The sequence below is a fragment of the Ips typographus genome, linkage group LG8, assembly GCF_016097725.1.
Source record: "Ips typographus isolate SLU linkage group LG8, UJ_Ityp_2.0, whole genome shotgun sequence".
NCBI classification, from domain to species: Eukaryota; Metazoa; Arthropoda; class Insecta; order Coleoptera; family Curculionidae; genus Ips; species Ips typographus.
In genome coordinates, this window is record NC_138429.1 from 1,694,772 (window position 1) to 1,718,060 (window position 23,289).

A 23,289-nucleotide genomic window follows, 5' to 3' on the forward strand; every position below is an offset into this window, starting at 1 on the left:
TTGTTTTAGAAAAAAAGGAAAAGAAGAAGAGAAGAGTGACGTAGAAAGGTGACATTTAAACGACTTTTAATTTCATTGTTGTTCAAAGTGTCAAAGTTCAAGCAAGTTCCTGATTAAAAACTGAAAAAACTAATTAAAAGAACGTTCTATTTCTCATTTTTAATTTTTGTAGTGTTGTAGGTTTTAGCGTAGCAAAATGGCCTTCAGACCTCTCACCGAGGGCGATTGCGGTCAGATCAATCCCTTAAGTAAACTTACCTCGCACATCACACAGGACCACACTTTTGCTGGTAACCATGGGCAGATATTTTCCAATTCGTCTGATCAATTGGTCGAACAATTTTTACAAGAGACTAGAGCCATGCCTCAATCATTTAGAATGGATGGTAAGTGCAAATCCTTACAACATACTCTTCTCAGATGGGTCAAGTCCTTTAATTTATTTGTTAGATTTGTTAGACAAAACTTTAATTTTCTAATTAGATTTGATGAGAGAAATGCATGAGATTGAATCACAAAAATCTGCCCTTCCACCCATCCCAGCATCAGCAATAAAAGACCAGTTACATGATGATGCTTGGGCTCAGCAATACCTTCAAGATGGAGGCACTTTCCATGTAAACTTTATTAATTTCACATCATTTATTTTGCTGTTAATCCCTGAAACTTGTAGGAAACCAACTTTAATTCAGTATGGGACCAGATTTCCTCACAGGGACAGGCCAATCAGAATTTTAATGTTTTTGAAGATGCTTGGAAAGCTGTAGAGTCACTGGAATATAATCAGGCTGAAATACAGAATGGGGAATGTAAAGAGTTGGAGGATAATGGATTGGATGACAATAAATTTGTGTATTCCAAGTTTATGAAATTTATGAAAGATGAAGACACTGATGTAAATTTGAATGATGGGAAACTAACAGAGGGTGAAGCACAGGCTTGGACAGAAGAATTTCTTCAAAATGCTGAGACCACACCTCTTGATCAAATATGGGCAAACTCATATAGCAAAAATGCTGGTACTACTAATAAAACTTTAATTTATGTAGTTTTTACTGTTTTAAATTTTTGTGTTTAGTGGTGGATGAGAAATCATCTTTTTGGGATCAGTTACAAAAAGACATAGAAAAAAACATGGCTAGTGATGATAATACAGCACATCCTTGGCTTGAAGACTTTAACTCACTTTATAATACTCCTCACAAGGTAAATTTGAATTACAAAAAATACATTATTAAAGTGGTGTTTTACTAGGAGTATGAGTTTTCAAAAGAAAATTCTATGCTAGATTTACCAAATCCTATGGAAAGAGGTAAACAATTGTTAGGAGAAGGTGATTTTCCTAGTGCTGTCTTATGCTTTGAGGCTGCAGTTACTCAAAACCCTGAAAACATTGAAGGTTGGCTGCTGCTTGGCACTACCCAAGCAGAGAATGAGCAAGTGAGTTATTCTAGTCCAGAACATAGTGGAATCCAAACTAAAATTGCGTTCTAGGATCCAAATGCGATAGCGGCGTTGTCGAAATGTTTGGAATTGGATCCCACAAATTTAAGGGCCTTAATGGCCGCCGCCGTCAGTTACACAAACGAAAGTTATTACAATCAAGCTTGTTTAATGCTAATCAACTGGCTGAAGCACAATCCAAAGTATAGCGATTTGGTGCCGCCAGATCTAAACCTATCTCGGCAAGTTACAAGCTTAATAGATGTGTAAGTGCTTTGTGGTGTGGGGTTGCTTTGGCTTTCTTCCTTAACAAATTATTGGACCGTTAGTATAAGTTAGTAGTAACTGGAGATTCTTCTATTAGGGCAAATCAAAGGTTAGTTCAAGACCTTTTTCTTAAAGCGGCGCAGAAAAATCCACAAAACTTGGACGACGAAGTGCAATCTGGACTGGGGGTGTTGTGCAATTTGACTGGGGAATACGACAAAGCTGCCGATTGTTTTAGGGCGGCACTTTCTGTTAAACCAAATGTAAGTACTGCATTACTGACGATTCTAACCCATAGACTAAATGATAAGTATAGACAGTGGCAATGGAAGTGAAAATTAATTTAAGTAAGCAGCGTGAGATGGCACCACTAAACGCATATTCACGTAAATTTAAAGCCAGACACAGCAATTCTGATCTTTTTTGACTTGTTGGAAAACATCTCAGTTTTAATGCGGCGTTGTCTAGTTGACAAATCACATTTTTTTGTTTTGTTTCCAGGCAAAAAATAACAGATTTTGTTTGTGTTTTTTTTAATTATTGTGTTTCACTTTGTTGTATTTTTAGTTATTAGTTTATTTTTAATATTCTATTCTATATTCTAAGGGTTATTTTATACTTAATACATTATGAATTCCATGTTTAATCTTAAAACAGTCACGTGACCATTTGTATCTTAAAATGAGTCACAAGATTTAAAGCAGGTTTTACACCACGCTTTGATGTCAAAGAAATTTATGAATTTATTCATGAAGCTGCTCCAAGGACAAATTTGTCAAATTCCTTATGTCAAATTTACCTTCAAATAATTTTACTTCAAATTTTTCACCAAATAGGACAGGTTCTATTTTCATCCAACTTATTTGATCAAACTTGCCGTTTTGCGTAATGCCAACTGCCAACAGATAAAAACGAAAAGTAAAGTGAGGTTAAAATCAGAGACTGACTATTAGTATTCAGTTGAAGCTGCAGAAGTCAATACATAAATACAGTATTCAAGGCGATTATGAGATTTCAAAATATTCAAAAAACCAGAAAAATAAGAAAACAAAGTAAGGAATAATCTTCTTGGTTGGCCAAACTGTTTTCATTGACATAAAAGTTTGATAGGTGTAAAACGAAATCACATTATGCTTCAAGAAATTCATGATTTTATTTGATGCATAAAATTTGATCAAATAAACGTGTCCAATTTCTTTGAAGTAAAACTTTTGGTGTAAAACCTGCTTAAGAGTTTAAAAAGAAAAAACGGTCACGTAATCTTTAAAATTTAAATTAATTATTAAAAATAGTCACGTGACCCGTCAAATAATATTTTGTCCTTTACAGTCACGTGATCTTCAGGGTTCCATTTTGGCATTAAATAAGAGTCACGTGGCCTTTAAAAATAAAATTTGAGAATTGAAAAACGTCATGCGACTTTATGAACTGTAAAAAGAGTCACGTGACTCTTCAAATAATACTTTGACATCTAAAACAGTCATGTGACCTTTAGGATTTCGTTTTGACGTTAAAATAATTGAAAATTGCCACGTGACCATTTGCACCGTAAAGAGGGACACGTATCTTTAAAAATATCGGTTTAAACTAAAAAACGATTACTTGATCCTTCAAATGACATTTAAAACTGTCATGTGACAGATAAATTCCATTTTTAATCTTAAAAGAGTCACGTGACCTTCAGGATCTGTTTTGACGTTAAAAAAGTCACGCGATTTGAAAAAAAATACTCTAAACATAGAAATTGTCACGTGACGTTAAAAATGAGATTTTAATTTTACAAATAAATGCGTGATTTAGTGTATCAGTTTAAAACGAAAAAACGGTCACGTAATCTTTAAAATTTAAATTAATTATTAAAAATAGTCACGTGACCCGTCAAATAATATTTTGTCCTTTACAGTCACGTGATCTTCAGGGTTCCGTTTTGGCATTAAATAAGAGTCACGTGGCCTTTAAAAATAAAATTTGAGAATTGAAAAACGTCATGCGACTTTATGAACTGTAAAAAGAGTCACGTGACTCTTCAAATAATACTTTGACATCTAAAACAGTCATGTGACCTTTAGGATTTCGTTTTGACGTTAAAATAATTGAAAATTGCCACGTGACCATTTGCACCGTAAAGAGGGACACGTATCTTTAAAAATATCGGTTTAAACTAAAAAACGATTACGTGATCCTTCAAATGACATTTAAATCTGTCATGTGACAGATAAATTCCATTTTTAATCTTAAAAGAGTCACGTGACCTTCAGGATCTGTTTTGACGTTAAAAAAGTCACGCGATTTGAAAAAAAATAGTCTAAACATAGAAATTGTCACGTGACGTTAAAAATGAGATTTTAATTTTACAAATAAATGCGTGATTTAGTGTATCAGTTTAAAACGAAAAAACGGTCACGTAATCTTTAAAATTTAAATTAATTATTAAAAATAGTCACGTGACCCGTCAAATAATATTTTGTCCTTTACAGTCACGTGATCTTCAGGGTTCCATTTTGGCATTAAATAAGAGTCACGTGGCCTTTAAAAATAAAATTTGAGAATTGAAAAACGTCATGCGACTTTATGAACTGTAAAAAGAGTCACGTGACTCTTGAAATAATACTTTGACATCTAAAACAGTCATGTGACCTTTAGGATTTCGTTTTGACGTTAAAATAATTGAAAATTGCCACGTGACCATTTGCACCGTAAAGAGGGACACGTACCTTTAAAAATATCGGTTTAAACTAAAAAACGATTACGTGATCCTTCAACTGACATTTAAAACTGTCATGTGACAGATAAATTCCATTTTTAATCTTAAAATAGTCACGTGACCTTCAGGATCGGTTATGACGTTAAAAAAGTCACGCGATTTGAAAAAAAATAGTCTAAACATAGAAATTGTCACGTGACGTTAAAAATGAGATTTTAATTTTACAAATAAATGCGTGATTTAGTGTATCAGTTTAAAACGAAAAAACGGTCACGTAATCTTTAAAATTTAAATTAATTATTAAAAATAGTCACGTGACCCGTCAAATAATATTTTGTCCTTTACAGTCACGTGATCTTCAGGGTTCCGTTTTGGCATTAAATAAGAGTCACGTGGCCTTTAAAAATAAAATTTGAGAATTGAAAAACGTCATGCGACTTTATAAACTGTAAAAAGAGTCACGTGACTCTTCAAATAATACTTTGACATCTGAAACAGTCATGTGACCTGAAGGATTTCGTTTTGACGTTAAAATAATTGAAAATTGCCACGTGACCATTTGCACCGTAAAGAGGGACACGTATCTTTAAAAATATCGGTTTCAACTAAAAAACGATTACGTGATCCTTCAAATGACATTTAAAACTGTCATGTGACAGATAAATTCCATTTTTAATCTTAAAAGAGTCACGTGACCTTCAGGATCGGTTTTGACGTTAAAAAAGTCACGCGATTTGAAAAAAAATAGTCTAAACATTTTTACAAATAAATGCGTGATTTAGTGTATCAGTTTAAAACTAAAAAACGATCACGTGACCTTCAGGATTCTGTTTTGACGTTAAAAAAAGAGTCCTGTGACTTTTAAAATAAATAGAAGCTTTATTATCGATACCTCAAACCAGAAATTCTTATCTTGTTCAGTTTTCAAAATACGAGTAATTTAACTCAAATTTATTTGAAAAAATCAAGCTTTCTTAGGCAGTTCAGATGGGAGAGCAAAACAGAGGGGATTATAGGAAATACTGCGCAAAAGTTGGCAACTATGTCTGCAATGACGAGCTGTATTAACGCCATCTCTTAGAGTTTACCTGCAACTGCCACTTTAATTACATTGCGCTGATTGTCTGTACTTATCATTTAGTCTTCTCGAACTAAACACAAACTTGGTGATTTTTGTTCAGGATGCCCGATTATGGAATCGACTTGGAGCCACTTTGGCCAACGGCTCGAAATCGGAAGAGGCAGTGGACGCTTATCATATGGCTTTAAATCTGTCTCCCGGCTTTATACGAGCCAGATATAACGTCGGAATTACGTGTATTAATTTAAAAGCGTATACAGAAGCTGCGGAACACTTTTTGACCGCCCTAAACCAGCAGGCTCGCGGCAAAGACGTTTTTAGCACGGGCGCCACATCGCAAATGTCCGATACGATATGGTCCACGTTACAAATGTGCCTTTCGTTGATGGATAGGTCCGATCTAAGGCCTCTAATCAAAGATAGGAACCTCCAAGAATTAAATAAAATCTTTAATATCGATTAATTTCAAAAAATAGGTTTTACTTCCAGATGTACCAGTTGGATTTAAAGACCTTTTAACAACGCATTGATAAAATTGCATTTTTTTAATTCAGCCCTTATAGTTAAGGTGAATAATGGATGTATATGGTTTATTGGGCTACTGGAAACCACTTGTGCCTGTCACAACTTCATTAATACCTTAAATGCCAAGAGTCTAGTCTATATTGGTTTTGATATGTGACTCTTTGCTGTTGGACAGTGTTATATGTAACTTTTTTTAGTTGTATTCAAGGTGCGTCATACTCAAAAAAAAATAAACAAAAAATAAACTTTAAAATTGAAAAAAGTGTGTTATTTGTAAGAAACTACAAAAAATCAAAAATGGTAGTTTAATAATCGAAATAATTTAAGAAACATGTTTCCTGTGTTTATGCAATTTCTGGTAAAGGTGTATTATTTAAAAAAATGCACTAATAAATCATTCTTAATTTATGACTGAACTGGAAACAATTTTAAAGTGTAAACTACAATGTCACTTCAAGTATATTGTTTGCAAGCTAATTTTTTCCTTAAATTACAAAAAAAAATTATTACAGTAATCATTTCTCGACAGGTTTTTCCGCCATCAGTTTTTTCCTCTTCTGAGATGCAATTTCCTTTTCTAAACGAGATTGTAAATGAGAGAATAACTGTCTGGAATCCTCTATGCTGGACTGAAACAAACAAATTAACCTAAACCACTAAAGTAAAATTATGTCAATTTACCACTATCAGGAAAACTTTAATTTCTCCATTGGAATCTAAAGCTGTTAATCTAATACTCTTTTCGTTTGCCTTATCAATAGTCATTTCAGCCCAAATCTAAAAATCAGTCATTATGATTTATGTGTATTCTATAAGTCTTGACCAGTACCTTTGTATTTAAAATTACTCGAAGACTTCCTGATGTCCTAAACACTAATCTGCTGCCAACCTGATTGTCATCTGTTTCATAGTCGTTTAGTCTTAACGTCCCTCTGCCCCTCTCTTGCCAATTACTGCAAGCCTTATCAAATGCAAACAATTTACAGGACACACTTAAAATGTTTGTTTCATCCTCTTCCCCAGTTTTCACTTGGACTTCATCATATTTTCTTTTATTAGCTCGCGACTCTTCGTATTCCTTGGCCGATTCTGTTAAGGATTTCGATTCTTTCTCTATGAACGTTTCGGTTTTTGATGAGTCACTTTTGGCCGCAAAACTGAATAACAAATCGGCTGCGTCTGAACTGTTGCCATTTGAGCTTATTGAGCTTGTAGAGGCTACAGGTTCAGAAGACTTTGAGTCTGATATTACCTGGAACAAAATTTTTTTAATATCGAAATAAAAAAATGTTTGATCTGGCAACATTGTAAAGGCAAAGTGACACTAGTCAAAATCAGTCACCTGACCATAAAAATGGGAATTTAAACTGTAAAAAACAGGTGATGTGATTTAGGGAATGCAATTTTTGAGCTGGCAACACTGTAAAGTCATGGTTGAACTAGTCAAAATCAGTCACATGACCATAAAAAAACTGCAAAAAACCCAATTTAAACAGTGGTAAAGACAAAGATGTTAAAATATAGGTCTCATGGCCAAAAAAACCTTCACTACTATTGTTTAACTGGGATAATATTACTAGGGGTTGGAACAAACTTTTTGACAGAGATGTGTGACGTCACAATGAAATTGACAGTAAAACACAAAAAAAATAACTTACCCTCTCTTGTAGATTTTGCCCAAAAACAAAACTGGGAGCTGGTTTTGTGCTACTGCTGGTCACGTCATTTGACAATGTTGGATGCTCAACAGGTTTCTGTGGATCACTTTTAACTAGCGGTACAAACTTAACAACATCACCATTGGACTGTTTCTTATCACTACTATTTGTTAGGTTATCCTCAGTCGATTTGTTGAATGGATTTAAAGTGTTTGGTTTCAACAGCGAGTTATTACTTGTAGTGGAGGAGTTGAAACTCAACAGTGATGGCTTCAAAATGCTTTTGCCCAGTTTATTACTATCTATCGCGAACGGGTTTGCACCGGTCGATCTAAATGGATTTGACGAGCTGCACACTCGCAACTCGTCGTTATTAACATCTTTATGTAAAGAATTATCTAGGAAAAACAGTTTGAATGAGTACTAAACATCAAATAACATCACAAACAAAACAAACCTTGTTTGGGTGTCTGATCTTCTATCGGGTCGGTCACTTTCATTTTATTTTCTTCCCCCGTAGATATATTCTCGTCTAAAAGTAAAACAATTGTTTTAATACTTAAGGAAATTAATTAAAACACGTTAAAACTAAAAAGTAAAAAAATGAAGCCACTTACTGGATGTTAACTCCGCCATGTTTCTGTTTAATATATTTTTAAACAACGATTCTTCTTCTCTTCTCTTTATTATTAACAGACACGTTTACGATCATATATAGTGAAATTAACAAAGTTCACTATTAGCTACGCAAAACACTATGAACATGACTCAAGCTGTTAACAAATAATATTTAAAAACCTCCACACTCCTCAAAAAAAAGTTTTCAGGTTATGCAATTCAACGAAAGTAATAAAAAAGAAGAAAATTGACAAAACTAACCTAACTTCACGTTTGTTGATATTTAGTACAATTGTCAAACCAGATAAGATGATATCTATTATCTATCAATAATTGTGATAAAAAAAAACTTAAAACCCCATCAGATTTAAGAAAAAAAAATGAATTTACCAGAACCTGCGACAAAAAAATGTCCGTAATCTACAAATTAACGTAAATCATGTTAAAGTTTTGGAAGAAACTTGGTAAGTTGTATAAACATAATTGCATTAACTGCAGAGTGATACAAAACCAATTGCAGACAATAAAGAAGTAAAAAATGTTAGACCCACCCCCCAAATTACACCAAACCGGGTTAGTCCTACACCAGTGTTATTTGATGAAGACTGCAAGCAAATCATCGAGGAGAAGTCAAGACTGTGCAAAACATTAGATGATGTAGTAAAAGACAAGGGGGCACTCAGTTACTTTATACAATACATGGATATGCGCAACGCTTCAGGTTACATATTATGTTACCTTGATATAGATACATTTAAAAATGATTTAATGGATGTTCCTGCTAAAATTAGTTCACTTGTGATAAACAGATCAGATCATGACAGTTTATCTGTGAGCACAGATTGTGATTCGCTTACTGCAGATTCAAACAGCTTGCTAGACTATATTATGAATCTGGACAGTAAAACTACTGAAAACAGCCCCAGTGAGTTGTCTGACATGGATTTTTTAAAAGAAAAGTCCAGTTTAACTTCTGATAAGGTAGTGGAAGCTGCTTTGGTAATTTTTAAGAAATATATTGCCTTGGAGGCCAAACTAAATGTTATGTGTCCAGAAAAATTACGTAAGGAAGTTATGGAGAATATTTGTGATTATGGCAAAATTAAGTTTTGTTTTGATGCTGTGCAGCAGTATTTGTATGAAGTGTTAAAAAATGATTATTTTGGTGCTTTTCTAGAAACTGATTTTTATTCCAAACATCAAATTGATATTTTAACAAGTGGAAATGTAGTGTTAGGTGACATTTTGTACAGTGAAACAGCTCTCTTTTATTTTATGGAATTTCTAGAACAGGAAAACCAACGTAATTTGTTAGAGTTTTGGATTGCCGCCACTAATTTAAAACAGCAGTTAAACTCTCAGAAAGAATTTTTTGACCCTGTTGAAGCTCAAAATGATGCTATAGTTTTATATGACAAATACTTTTCCTTGCAAGCTCACTGTCCTTTAGGGTTTAGTGACAAAATTAGATTTACAGTGGAACAAAGTATTTGTGGAGAGAATGGCTTGGACATTGATTGCTTTCAAATACCAACCAGATTAATTGAACACTACTTGCAGAAAAATTATTTAGCACAATTTTTAGCTTCTCAATTATTTTACAAATACTTGTCTGAATTAATCAACTCAGTTCAAGCATCAGGTTACTCAACACAAATCGAGCACAAAGGTTATTCACCGTCAGACTGCAGCAGTGAAAAGAGTTTCAGCACAAACACATTTCTAGCACTTGAACTACCTTATGAAAGAAAGAAAGACTTGAAAGCCAACATGAGTATAGACACAAGAGAGCTGTATGACCCGGACACATTGTGGAAACGGAAAAAAACCCAAAAGTTGTCACTGGGAAGAGTGACGGAGTTGGGCAAATATATTGCCGATATAGAACCAGAGCCTGATAAAAAGGAGTTTAAGTTGAGAAATGTGGTCAAAAAAATGGTCAGTTTAGATGAAGAAGAGAAGCGGAAAGAGGAAATGGCTTGGAAGGTAGCTGAAATGATTGTTAAGGACATAACCAGTGTAACTTTAGGGGAACATCATCCATCATAATATTATTTAGTTAGTTTATTGCTTTTTACAAATAAGCACACCTTAATATTTATTTTATATACTATTATAGAGGTAAAATTTTATTGTAATTCACTTACTTGTAAAGAAGTAATACTAGTCATAGTAATATCAATGTAAAATAACTGTTGTACACATTGTATATTCAAGAAAATTGTAATTTTATTTATTTTTTATAATTAGAACTCATTATCAGCTGTTGTAATAAAATCTTATTATAACACAGTTATTTCATCTGCCTAATCCTTGGTGACTAATAATAGAATAGTATTTCTGAAATAATTTGTTTCTGTCCCTTTGGATTTGATTTGAAACATCAATTTGGGTAATCAGTTTATCCAAAGTGGAACTGATAGTCTTATTTACCAGCATTTTTCTTAACTTTTGTGTGTTATAGCCACTATTGCTTTCCATGTAAGGCCTTTCCAAAACTCTTCTAGTTTCAAGCTTAATATCATCTAAATCTGATGTGCAATCAGACACTACTTCATCATCATCATCAGTGAGATCAACATTAGAATTTACTTTAGTGTTAATTTGTAGTGTGGGATCGTTGTCAAATATTTCTTTTAGTATTTGAAAGTAAGGCCAAGATGATGTAGTTTGGGCTGGTTTTCGTCTTAAAAGATTCACATAATAGCATTTAAGGTTTCTAAACTTTTTGTCGCACGCATCCACCGCGCATTCAAGTTCGTTGGCAATCTTTTGCCAAACGTCCCGTTTTTTATTCCTGGAATTTCTGAATTCGTCAATGTTTGCCAGGTAAAGTGTTAAGAGCAGTTTAACTTTCACGTCAGTCCAGTAAAACTCTTCTTCATTGTTACTGGCCATACTGGTAATTTATTACAAGCACCCTAAAAAAGAAGGTAAAATTTCTTCAATAAGTTAATTACAGTTTAAACTATTAGATTTCATTAAAGTACTTCTTGTACCTTTTATTTGGTTTCCCTTTATTAGCCTTTTCTAAATATCTTTTTACCCTGGTGGTTCTGGTATTTTACTATCCTATGCTACTACTAACAGAAATATATAGAATAGTATAAATAATACTAATAATACAATTATTAAAATAAAATAAATTTTGGAAATGTATAAATACTTTAAAAAATAAAGGTTAGGTTAGGGTTAGAGAAATGTCATAATTGTGAGAGAAGAGTAAGAACGGAAAAAGAACCTAACCCTACTTTTACATGCGTTTCGTTTAGTTTACAAATTACACTGACTGGACTAGAAAAGAAACACATTTGCCTGCAAATATCGTTTTTGAAGAAAAAAGTGACTATGGAGTCTAGCGATTCTGATTCTGACTTGAACAACAGCGATATAGAGGTAAGCGTAATGTAACAGTAATATGAAAACCATTGTTTATAACTTCTACAAGAACATTTATTTGTTTGGTTCCTTTTTATCTGTAAATACAGTAATTTTTGGACTATAAACCGTGCTAATTATCCTCTAGGATTAGTGATATTTGATTATAGAAAGAGGTAATGCTAGGATCTTTATAGCCAACAGTATTAACTGATCAACACATGTGATCCTCCATTGACAAAAACTTATACTAGTCACATGACCAACTACTAGTGTATTCTTGCTTCTGCACCTTTAATCCCTGCAAATAAATTATAAAACTAAATTTTCAGCTTCAGGAAGCATTTGCTGACGGAAAACTGAAACCAGGACTAAACATTGTTGAGCAGGCTCCTAAAAAATGTGTAAACAATGTGGTAAGATTGCTAATTCAACAATTTTATCTCAATTTATTGTTTCCGCTTATTTTTCAGCAAGGATTGAAACATAAATTAGAAGAAATAAAGTTAAACTTGCCCTGGATTGAAAGATTAGACTGTGTTAATAAAGAGGCCCCATTGGCTCCTGAACTAGCCGCGCAACTGCTAGCGCACGAACAAAAACGGGAAAATGAGTTAAAAAACAATAAAAAGCTGCCACAATTTAAACCAGTTGAAGATCCAGTTTTAAACGATTTCAAACGCGAAATGAGCTTTCTTAGACAAGCACAAGCGGCTATTCTGTACGCGTTTCCTGAATTAAAAAACTTGGGCCTTCCCACCAAAAGACCTGACGATTATTTCGCTGAAATGGCTAAAACCGACCAACACATGCAGAAAATTCGAGAGAACCTACTGCAGAAGCAACAGCAACAACAAAGGAGTGAAAGAGTCAAACAGTTGAGACAACAAAGGAAAGAAGGAAAAGCGCTACAAATACAAACTAAACTACAGCGACAACAGGAGAAAAAAGAAATGCTAGATCAAGTCAAGAAGTATCGTAAAGGAGTGTCAAAGGATTTGGACTTTTTGGATTCAAAAAAGAGTAAAGCCATTTCAAGAAAGTCGTTGCAGAAGAGGAGTATGAAAAACAAAAAATTCGGGTTTGGTGGGAAGAAGAAAGGGTTAAAAGTTAATTCCAAAGAAAGCGCGGCTGATATAAGCGAATACCGGCCCCATAAGAAGGGAAACAGCTCGAAAGGTGGTAAACAAAAGCCGCAACGACCAGGAAAAAATAAAAGAGTTAAAGCTAGGAATAAGAAGTAATATGTAACTAAAATAAAATTTGTTTATCCAACTTGTAGTATTTAAAAATTAATATTTCAGAAATAAAAACCAAAGTGCTAATCAAGTAAAACACGGCAATTAAACAGAAAATGAACTGAAAGTCACTGTAGTCCAAAGTGTTCTTTTCCTTATCCAGTTTAGGGTTTTCCATCAAAGTATTATTGACCTCACTATTCTCTGGAATGTTCATCCATTTGCTTGTTAAACCTGCTTCCACAGCTTTCATCAGTAACTTGTTTATTCTTTCAAAACCCCAAAATCCTTTGATCATAAAAAAATTTACTTGATAGGACACAACAGGTAAAGGAAGCGATCGTAAAAGATGCGCACGAGTGGATGACCGATATTTACTTCCTTTGTATTTTGCCACTGATAATGGTATTAGTAAAGCACTATTTCTAGAGAACGCAACCTCATCGAAACAGTATGTTTCTAAATTAATTTGACAAACGGTGGATTTCTCGATAATTTCATCGTAAGAGGATACGTTTGTCTTGAAGTAACGTTCGGTGTTTGGCGCCCTTGCAATGGCTAAGTTGTATTTCCTTATGTCTGTTACGTTACCATATTTTTCGCGGTATTGCCCTTGAGGAGCGAGAACGCTTATCAAAAATGTGGTATAAGCAGCGTTAAATACCAAAGCAAACAGAAGAATCATCGAAAATATCGTTCTTACTTCATGAGTTTTTGGTAGTGAACCTACAGTGAGGTTGAAATATGTTAAAAGCATGGTTAGCACTGCGTTTGTGGGGTTTTTGTACAAGTCTCTTTCACTTGGATTGTGTTTTGCTATTAGGATGATTATTAGAGAGGTGGTGCCTGTAAGGAGGATTATCACCAACCAAACGTCCAGTTTGATAACACTAGCTAAACTAATAAGCTCAAATATTGCTATATGCTCGTGTGGTACAACCCAAACTAGAGATTCCGTGATATAACCAAAACTGTTATCAAAAAGATCAACTCTCTCCAAAGTTAGTCCATAACCACCTATTGCAATATGCACTTGCTTTTCTTGCAACATTTTTAAAGCTCCTGATGAAGTTTTATTAGAGAAAACGTTTCCCACACTATTTGATTCAATAAACTCAAGTGACACATTCATATACGCAAAAGTGTTGGTTAAAACCCCTATTTCTAAGCCATGTTCCGTGAATGATTTACCATCCAACTTGTTAACTCCTTCCATATTAATCACATAGGGAGACACTTCGGTATAGACAACTTTAAGGTTGCAGGAAGTAAATACATCCGGAATTTTATAGTTATACCACTTAGCACCTAATTCAAAAGTCCCATTAGAGCAATAGTCAATTAAAACACCGTTGTTTTCCACGTGGTAGTTGCAACTATTATCATTAAAAGGTATCATACCGAATAGATTAAAAATCCTTTTACTGTCTGGGATGAGCAACACTGCATTTAACACTTCGTACATTCGTAAAACTTCAAAGATTTCCTGCACTATCGCCGTTGGGTTGTGAAAATGTGTGGTGGTAACTATCAAAAATTTCGCATGTGGATTCAAAACATCGTCAGAACGTAATTGATCCATTGTTGCCTGAAATTCCCCACTGTGTCGAAAATAAATTATGTAGTTATTAATTTTATCAGCACGAGTTACTATCGATCCTTTGGTCAAATTGGCTACGATCAACGACCATTTTCTTAAACTAGACATTTGCTGTATCAACAAAATGCTGGAAGTCAAAACCGATTGATCGCTCATATCTTGTTCGGTTAAAGCCACAGATATCAAAATTGTCGTATATTCTGTAGCAAATTTTCTTTCACCGTTCACGATGCACTGAACCAACACATTTTTATCCACTTTAGATGTTAAATAGTGTTGCAAATTTAAACAGTGAACACAAGACACAGTTAAAATCACCCATAAATTCATGGTGAAAGTCTGAATTGAGCTAAAAAAAAAATACCTTCTTGAGTGTTTTAACTATCGTGCTAGATTTGTATCTTGACATTTTTTTGATATATCATTTTAATTGTTTGCTTTTATAAGAACATGACAACGATGGATCTAATGAGGTCGATGTTTTTATAGCATTAAGGGCTATTTACGTAAAAGTCAGGTACTCTCTATCCCAGGAAAAGTGACAGTGACGACATTAACTTAAATTTTAGTTCTCAAGACTTTCTTCGTGATTTACAAAGCTTTGTTTTTGTTGAACGAGACTTTTTTGTTAACGAAAAATTCAAGAAAAGTTTCTGGAATCCAGATATTATCTTCTACAGGGTGGTCCAGTTTTAAATGTCAATAATTCACCAATCCATAGCCAATTAAAAAATAAGTTGACATTCATTATGCCATTTTCCTGAAAAGTGCTTCCTAAGGAAAATACAGTTCTTCAAATTTCTGTTTAAAAAATCGTTTTTTTTGTCATCAAACTGTCAGACCGTTGGAGCAATATTGATCAAATTCGGAACAAGCACTTTATTAGACGTTATTACGGTCAAAGACCCAAAACTAACCCAACCCAACTTAAAAATTGTCTTGGAAACGGAAAAATCACTTAAGAAGTTTAAAAAATATTATTGTAGCCAGTTTTCATAGTTTCCAGACAAACTGAAAGACTTTAGATTTGAAAATTGACTTTTCATGCAAATCGAGAGACTTTAATACTGAAAATTGACTTGTAGACATAAAAACTAAGTACTTTTTCGTGAATTTGTTACTACAAATTCATACATTTAAACCTTAAAAATTGACTTGAACCCCAAAATGTGACTGAACTAATGAAAAGTGACACCAGAAGCTTAAAATTTGCATTTGAAGTAAGTTTTCATAATTTGAAGACAAATTTCAATATTTTAGTCTTGAAAATAGTTTTAGATGCAGAACATTGACATTAGATTCATGAAAGTTGTGTTAAAAATTAACTTTTCGTGCTTTTTACTTTGCTTTTCATTTTCATCGAATTCTGGACTATTTTTAGTGCTTCAAAACTGCTTTCAGCTTGGAAATTCGAGTTTCAAGACTATCTTCACCAAGTTATTGACATAGCAAACTTAAAAAACAATTTTTACATTCTTCATAGAAGTAAAATGGCATTCCAAGCTTTGTCACTATTAAATCGACTTCTAGACACCTCAGTGCTAAAAATTCGAGTATTTCTTAATAAACTAGACTGTTTTTAGTGTTTTAAGGCTGTTTTCAGTGCCTCAAATCGAGTTTCGAGACTATCTTTACAAAGTTTTTGACGTATCATGCCTAAAACCCAGTGTCCACGGACCATAATCTTGAAAATGTTATTTCAAGCTTCTTCACTATTAAATTGACTTCTACACTCATAGGTGCAATAAATTGTAGCATCTCTAAGAAATTCAGACTGTTTTTAGTGCTTTTTAAGACTGAAAAATCGAGTTTAAGACTATTTCCAGAAGTCAAGTTTCTTCAGTAATAAAAGTAAAAAATTTTGGTATCAAATGCTACAATAATAGTTTTAAGAACTTTTTAGAAATAAAATAGTCCGAAAATTTAATTTACTTCTAGACTTGTTGTCCAGTCCAGAAAATTCAGTTGTACACCAATTCAAGTCTTGAAAATATACTTTTGGACTCTCTTTAGTCGTAGTAAAGTCAGTTCTAGCATTAAAAGTCAACTTTTATATTATTTTTAGTAGTAAAAAATGAGTTTCAGGCACAATACAATCTTTGTCTTGATTTCCGGATTTTTTTTTGTTCTTGAATGCCAGTTTCAGACACTCAACCAGGATGGCAGTCTGAGAAAGCGAATCATAAGACCATTCCTAGTAGTAAAAAAGTTTTTAGACTATTCAGTACAAATTTGGACTTTCACAAGTTTTGGATGTTCAGTTTTAAACTATAAAACGATTTTTTAAATTGAAATTTGGAGGATTGTATCTTCCTTAGGAAACGTTTTTCAGAAAAATGACATAATGCTAGTCAACTTATTTTTTGATTAGCTATCAAATGGTGAATTATTGACACTTAAAACTGGACCACCCTGTATAATACTACTAACACCTGGTTATTCCATCAACCCTAAAATGAGTTGTTGTATCGTACATACTGTAATACTATTAACCTGAAGAAAATTAAAAATTTTTTACAAAAACGTTGAGAAGGTTAAATTGTCTTTTTAAAATTCTCACTCAATTCACAAGTAATAGAAAAGAAATGACAATTATTACGTCACTGCCACTAGCCCTAAAACGAGCTGGGGGTTTAAAAATTTATATTAAAAATCTAGTTTATTTTAAACAATAAAATTCAATACTTTTCATACAAATTGAAAGGTACTTTACCGTTATTAGCGTTCATCAGCTGGAACAAATGAGTGCCACTATTCATTAACTCATCTCCGTTTCCCAGAATTTCAGTTTCGTCAATTGACAAGTGACAGTACTTGGCCTCGTCCATTAAAGACTCAATAGGAGTAATTTCAGTTATATTGCCGTCGGTGGTGATTTTATTTTTTTGCGCCATGCTCGAATAATCGCTATTAATTCGATTTAGGGTATATTCAGAAGTTCCAATTTGCTCTTCCTTTGGAATAACAGACAATGAAGCTACAGTGTTTGTCGTAGTAGAGGGTGGGTCTGCTAATTTTTCCACACCTAAAACAATCAAATTTAAATTGCCTTAGGACAATTATAGGGTAATTAATTGCCTTCATCAGGTTCATCCAATATTTTTGAAGGGTGCGCTTTACGAATGTGTTGCAACAATTTCGATCTTCTGGCGTACTGCCGATGACACCATTGGCAGTTTTTAGGTCTAGTTGTAACATTTACCGGCGGTGGTGCTGTCCATTTTCTAAAACTCAGTCGTCTTCAGAAAGAAAATTACACAATTAATTCCTTCTCACCCTTTATCATTCGGTAACGGTTCTCCCGGATGTATTTTCAAAACGTGTTGCTTTCGTTTGCTGCTACTTTTATACACCTTATCACAGTACAGGCATATGTAGTCTTTCATCGTCTGTAAAATTGGTAAATTCAGTTCAGGTACTGAATCAGGTCTAACATCCGGATGTCGTTTTGCTAAATGATTAACTAACATCCCTGTAACAGATAAAATGAAGTGAATGTCTCTAAGTTTCAGTTGGCAACTGGACATAATGAAAGTAGAGCTCTAAAAACATTTGATGTAAACTTTAACAGAATATACTAGTTTTAAGAAAGTTTGGTCATTTTACAGCTTCACGAAAAAGATCTTGATAGTTTGACTGAAATATGCTCAAAACAAACGTATTTTAACTACTAACATGGCATTTAAGCAGGTTTTGTAACTATTTGACAGTTTCCAAGTTAAATGATATTGAAATATGTATGAATATGTAAAACATACATTGAAACACTTTTCCCACATCAAACAAAAACTTACCTCTTCGTTTAAATCCTATTACACACAAATTACATTTGTATATAAACCTATGAAAGTCCAAAGGTTCTTTCAAGATTTTCTCCCCCATCTTTCCACTTTTACGTACAGGACTGTCACCTTTCAAAAGATGCAATTTTTTAATGTGATCCGACAATTTATCTTTTCTTTTAAACTGCTTGCCGCAGTCGGCACACAAAAATTCCTTATGATCCGAGTGTCTCAATCTGTGCTTCTTCAGGTTGTCGGTGGTTGTAAACGATTTCGAACACTCGGGACAGTGATGCTCTCTGGCGTTATGGAACCGGACGTGTTTCCTGACAAATCTGTAGCTGCTAAACGTTTTACTGCAGTGCGGACAGGAATAAAGGTTGTTGTCAGCGTGCTCGGGCACGTGTAACCTTAGTTTTATCACGTGATCAAAGCGTTCTTTGCAAATTACGCAACCAAAGTGTTTTTCGCCGCGTTTGTGCACTTTCACGTGGAACGCCAAAGCGGCTTTGGTGAGAAAACGTTTTTGGCATATTTTACATTGTAACGGTTTGGTATCGTCTGAACCGTGACACAACATATGTTTCTGAAAAAAAAAATTATGTTATATTAGTTGGTAAGCCTGTAAAGTTGGAACATTTCCCCTAATAAAGGTCCTAAATAAAATGTGCATTTTTCCAGTATTTGAAAGGTCGTTTCCCAATAACTAACCTAACCTAACAATACCCACTAATTTTCTGAATTACCACAACTGGAGAGTCTAAAAAAATCTTATTTAATTAAGAAAAAGTAAAAATAAGAAAATATGCGTGCAATGATTTAACCGGAAGTACATATCAACTGCTGCTTAGTTTAAATGGGACACCCTGTATATTGTAGCATTTTTGGATTCCACGTCAAATTTAAGACATATTTTCTGTATTAATGTCATACACTTATCTGTATTCTGAGATATTTACGGTTTTATGTGAATAAGTTTAATATTTTCAGTCTCCAAAACGATAATTTTAATTTAAGCATATCAAAAAACGTTTTTTTTTTCGCTTTCCTAGCATTAAGAGTGTAATCAATATCCAATATTTTGAATCCACTGATTAACTTTGTTTATACGTCGGCTAGTGCCTCTGGATACTAGAAACTTATATATCAGCTTTATTTCGATGGTGAAATGTTGAGTATGTATTTTAGTTTTATGTAACGCAGCCACCACCCAAAATGTGAGTTACCGGGGTTTTATTTAAAATAGAACATTTCTGTCAATAAAAACAATAAAATATATGATACAGGATAGTCAAAAAAGAGCTCAGGACATCAGTTCTACGAAAGTACGTTTTTCAAATTGAACGCTCCTTATTTTTGTAACTTTGTCTGATTATTTGTTCAAAATTAACGTAAGCTTGTATTAGGTCACTTATTTGAAAAATGTATTCTTTAAATTGATACATTAAACCACCCTGTAACTGACAAAATAACCAAGTTATTGAAGGTTAATGTATAGACTTTTATATGTCAATGGATAGAAAATAAAATGGACTTTTCAAAAATAGAGCCGTTTGTGTTGATAGGTTGCTTAGTTTGGCCGCCACAGGGCTCTAAAGTTAACTAAGTTTTCCTTGACTGTCATCATTCCAATTTCTTTGAGAGATTTTTTTTAAATCGGTCGGGTACGGCCCTGATATTTGGCCACAAACCTAGCACAGTGAGTGTCAAATTTGGAACTGTAGCAAAACTGTAGAAATAAAATCATTAAGGTCGATTTTCGCTTGCACTAAGTGGCCAACAGAACGCAAAACCCATTGGGATAGTGGTGGTGTTTCAGGCAAATTTCACCCTTAGGAAAATTATCATTTGCAAAATCGGGTTTTCAAGAAATTTCTATGCATTACATCGTACTAGACCTAGTAGCTCATGTAATCGTGTTTTCCTAATTTTCCAGGGCAAAATTAGCCCCAACCAGTCAAAAAGTGATTCTGGGGCACACTGTCTGTAAACCGTAAATAACACGCGTATTTGTAACACTTTGTATATACTTTTATATGTCGATGGACAGCCCATAAAATGAGCTTTCCATTGACGTAGAAAAGTCGGTTGGTTAGTGGTATCGTTCGGCCACTAGAGGGCATTTGGTGTATATCGACTTGTTTGGCTGCTAGAGAGCGTCAAAGTTGACTTTTTTCGTGCACCCTTTTGTTCAATCTTCAATAACTCGTTTATTTGCACCATTTTTAGTAGTGTTTTATACGTCAATAGATAGCCAATGAAATGAGCTTTCTAACAGTCTCCCAATACGAATTGATAGGTTAGACGGTTTGGCCGCTAGAGGGCGACAAAATTGACTAATTTTTTCATGACTTGAATAGCCAATAAAATAAGCTTCCTATTAGTGGTACGGTTTTGCCGCTAGAGCGCGTCAAAATTTTTAAAATTAAAATTATGTTTCAATTTGAATGGTAAATGTATAGAAAAAATTAATTATTAGAAGTCTGTTAATCTGTCTAATCAAAGTTTTTCAAGACACCAATGAGAGTATAATAATGCAATCATTTACTCATCCTCCTTTAGACTTACCTGTAATCTAAAAGAATAGGCAAAAGCTTTATAGCAAATGTGACATTTGAAGGAATCACTTTTAGGCACAATTTGCGGTAAAGCGTGTGTGGAAACGTGCAAGACCAGCTGTTTTCTGGTTGGAAATTTCCTTTGACATTGCGGACACACGTGATTGGGCTGATCCAATGGCAGCTCCAAATTGTGCTCTAACTTGTGAATGTTTAGCAACAGTTCTAATTTAAATCGGACGTTACATACGGTGCATTGGTAACCCCTGCAAAAAGCAACTGATGTTACACGCCTAAAGTCCTTAAAGTCTATTTAAGGAATAAATTACTTTAGTATAGTAAAATGGTCGGCAATGTTCACTACGCTGCTTTTATGATAATCCACGATATGTCGTTTGAGTGCCAAGTATCCGATACCGCCGTTCAGTACCGCTTGACATACGTTGCACTCGACGATTTCAATTTGGGATTTCTTTGATTTGATAGTAGATTTAAGTTTTTTGGTACCGTTTCGTTTTTTCGGCCTTAAATTTTCGTCGTTTTCCAAATCGTGGATGTCAACATGGTCTTGCAGTTCGTTTGAGGTGGCAAATTTCTCAGAGCATTCAAAACATGGCCAACTTTTATTTGGCGCGGGCTTCAAGACCTCCAAATTGTACTCGCCCGCGTAAGCTAGACTATAACCGACCTGTAGCAAAAAGACATACAAAATGTTTAAAAAAAAAAATATTAAACTCACCTTCAGCTCCTCTTTAGGCAAAATGTTTCTGACTGTAGTAAAGTATAAACTACCCTCTTCTTGAGTGACAATTAAATTTTGTTCTTCATAAGTGGTTGCCCTTCTAACAAATGCCATCCAATTGGTAACACCTTGAGAAAGCAAGAGAGTTTATTGTTTAGATTAGTTAAAGACCATTTGTGCACCTACTTTCATCAGATACAACAATTTTGTGCGTTTTCCCAGCAACATTAACCAAAAAACTGTTATCTGATTTCTCTTTTTCCCCAAACTCACTTAAACTACCCTTGAGAGGACCAAATTGTGTTCTTTTAGGAATAACTTTCTTAGCAAACACTGCATCCTCTAAAATGTACTAACTAATTAAAAAATATATTTTCCAGTGACAACATACCATCCACCACTTTGTTTAGTGACAAATAAAATTCTGGTAAAGAGGCACGCGCTCTAGATAAAACAGGTTTATCTTCTATGCTAAATAGGCAAGAAACTGAAATAATGTCAACTCACTTTAATATGCCACACTGTACAATATAAACTTCTTACACAGTCCCACTTCTTCCTCTAAATTATTGATATGTCTTTGAGGTCTTTTCTCCTCAACAGTGGAACTCACATCACCATTTTCCACTCTCTCACAGGGTGATGTTTCACTTGTAACTACAGGAGTGACTATGTAATTTTCTAACACTCCTGTACTAGTAGGATAGAGTGAAATAGATTCACTTTCCAACATAGAAGGCATAAGTAATAGTTGTTCATTATTTAGACAATTTTCAACTAATAATTCTTGAGCATTAACTGAAAGGACATCAAAACTTGCTTTAACCCTTTTCAGAATCTTTAAATAGTGGTAAACTAATAAAAAAATCACCTGAGGCTTGATCAGTAATGAGCAATTCCACCTCTTGATGCACACCACTTGATGCAAATTGTAAGGAATCATTTTGTGACATCACAATACTGGGAATCAATTCCAAATTGTCTTGTTTCTCCAACATTCCTGACTTCCTCACTAACTGATTACTAGCAGAGAACCCTCCTTCAGAGTGTTGAGTGTTCTCTTCACTGTTAAATTCTTGAATAATAATTCCCCCATAGTCACCACCGCCTTGACACTGAATTTCAACTGGATAACACTCTGAATTGGATTCTAATGGGTTGATCACAAAATCTGCACAAGACTGTTGTGAAATGGTTCCAGTTAGCGAAGAATCAGTGAGTTCATTGCTGTTGACATACTCAACCTATAAGAGTCAGTTAATGTAAAATAGTAAAGAGTTTAATAAGTATTAACACACTGCAATGTAGAAAAGCTGTGAATTGCTGCCTGATTGTGCTGCAGTGGGCCAGGTATGAATATCTGATATTACTTCACACTCGTATTGTTCCTCAGCTTGTTCCTTGATACAGGACATCCTTATACAGTAGAGTGTTACAAGTATTTTGTAATGATTTTCCTAAAAAAATACTGTTTTTGAAAGTTCAAATGTGATTATTTAGTGTATAAATTAAACCTTAACTAGAAAGTAACTGTTTTAAAGTATATTTATTAATTTAAAAATTATATTTGTATGTTTAAACAAACCTTGAATAAGGATGAATTAAAAGTATTATAAACTCAACTCACAAAAAAAAAACACCAAAATAATAACACAAGTGACAAACCACCTCAAGTTCTATGCCAGTATTGTCAGC

At 33.9% G+C, this 23,289-nt stretch overlaps 6 protein-coding genes across 9 annotated transcripts in view; 3 read left to right on the forward strand and 3 right to left on the reverse strand.

Moving 5' to 3' along the window:
- LOC145732483 (uncharacterized) overlaps positions 1 to 18,778 on the reverse strand; it is a 41,884-nt gene extending 23,106 nt beyond the window's left edge. Inside the window, exon 1 of the mRNA XM_081984782.1 lies at positions 18,769 to 18,778. The gene's annotated coding sequence lies outside the window, so the exon portion shown is untranslated. The remainder of the gene's footprint in view (positions 1 to 18,768) is intronic.
- Pex5 (peroxisomal biogenesis factor 5) lies at positions 71 to 6,282 on the forward strand. Of its 2 annotated transcripts, none has more exons than XM_081984787.1 (8): positions 71 to 386; positions 484 to 617; positions 674 to 1,019; positions 1,079 to 1,206; positions 1,255 to 1,440; positions 1,495 to 1,709; positions 1,808 to 1,973; positions 5,596 to 6,282. In XM_081984787.1, exons 1-8 carry the CDS (start codon positions 197 to 199, stop codon positions 5,956 to 5,958), a joined length of 1,728 nt encoding a protein of 575 aa, XP_081840913.1. In that variant the 5' UTR covers positions 71 to 196; the 3' UTR covers positions 5,959 to 6,282. The 2 variants fall into 2 exon arrangements, with proteins under 2 accessions (XP_081840913.1, XP_081840915.1); XM_081984789.1 differs by having other exon boundaries at positions 1,495 to 1,685.
- Positions 6,411 to 8,467, reverse strand: RanBP3 (ran-binding protein 3). The gene is made up of 6 exons (XM_081984800.1): positions 8,296 to 8,467; positions 8,136 to 8,210; positions 7,679 to 8,076; positions 6,850 to 7,272; positions 6,702 to 6,797; positions 6,411 to 6,649 (listed from the first exon to the last, which is right to left on the reverse strand). Exons 1-6 carry the CDS (start codon positions 8,312 to 8,314, stop codon positions 6,536 to 6,538), a joined length of 1,125 nt encoding a protein of 374 aa, XP_081840926.1. The 5' UTR covers positions 8,315 to 8,467; the 3' UTR covers positions 6,411 to 6,535.
- On the forward strand, positions 8,584 to 10,584 carry pkaap (A-kinase anchoring protein pkaap). The gene is made up of 2 exons (XM_081984792.1): positions 8,584 to 8,760; positions 8,817 to 10,584. The coding sequence occupies exons 1-2, from the start codon at positions 8,736 to 8,738 to the stop codon at positions 10,343 to 10,345; spliced, it is 1,554 nt and encodes a 517-aa protein (XP_081840918.1). The 5' UTR covers positions 8,584 to 8,735; the 3' UTR covers positions 10,346 to 10,584.
- On the reverse strand, positions 10,508 to 23,273 carry LOC145732478 (PR domain zinc finger protein 10-like). 3 transcript variants are annotated; one of them, XM_081984766.1, is made up of 14 exons: positions 23,180 to 23,273; positions 22,893 to 23,051; positions 22,466 to 22,838; positions 22,138 to 22,392; positions 21,986 to 22,081; positions 21,781 to 21,936; positions 21,592 to 21,722; positions 21,182 to 21,540; positions 20,863 to 21,118; positions 18,307 to 18,880; positions 17,789 to 17,984; positions 17,591 to 17,736; positions 17,226 to 17,537; positions 10,508 to 11,217 (listed from the first exon to the last, which is right to left on the reverse strand). In XM_081984766.1, exons 2-14 carry the CDS (start codon positions 23,007 to 23,009, stop codon positions 11,207 to 11,209), a joined length of 2,982 nt encoding a protein of 993 aa, XP_081840892.1. In that variant the 5' UTR covers positions 23,010 to 23,051; positions 23,180 to 23,273; the 3' UTR covers positions 10,508 to 11,206. The 3 variants fall into 3 exon arrangements, with proteins under 3 accessions (XP_081840892.1, XP_081840890.1, XP_081840891.1); XM_081984764.1 differs by lacking the exon at positions 10,508 to 11,217 and adding an exon at positions 14,824 to 14,861; XM_081984765.1 differs by lacking the exon at positions 10,508 to 11,217 and adding an exon at positions 14,824 to 14,861 and having other exon boundaries at positions 23,109 to 23,208.
- On the forward strand, positions 11,534 to 12,949 carry LOC145732498 (putative rRNA-processing protein EBP2 homolog). The gene is made up of 3 exons (XM_081984802.1): positions 11,534 to 11,692; positions 12,007 to 12,090; positions 12,148 to 12,949. Exons 1-3 carry the CDS (start codon positions 11,645 to 11,647, stop codon positions 12,916 to 12,918), a joined length of 903 nt encoding a protein of 300 aa, XP_081840928.1. The 5' UTR covers positions 11,534 to 11,644; the 3' UTR covers positions 12,919 to 12,949.
- Positions 23,274 to 23,289: the final 16 nt, after the last annotated feature.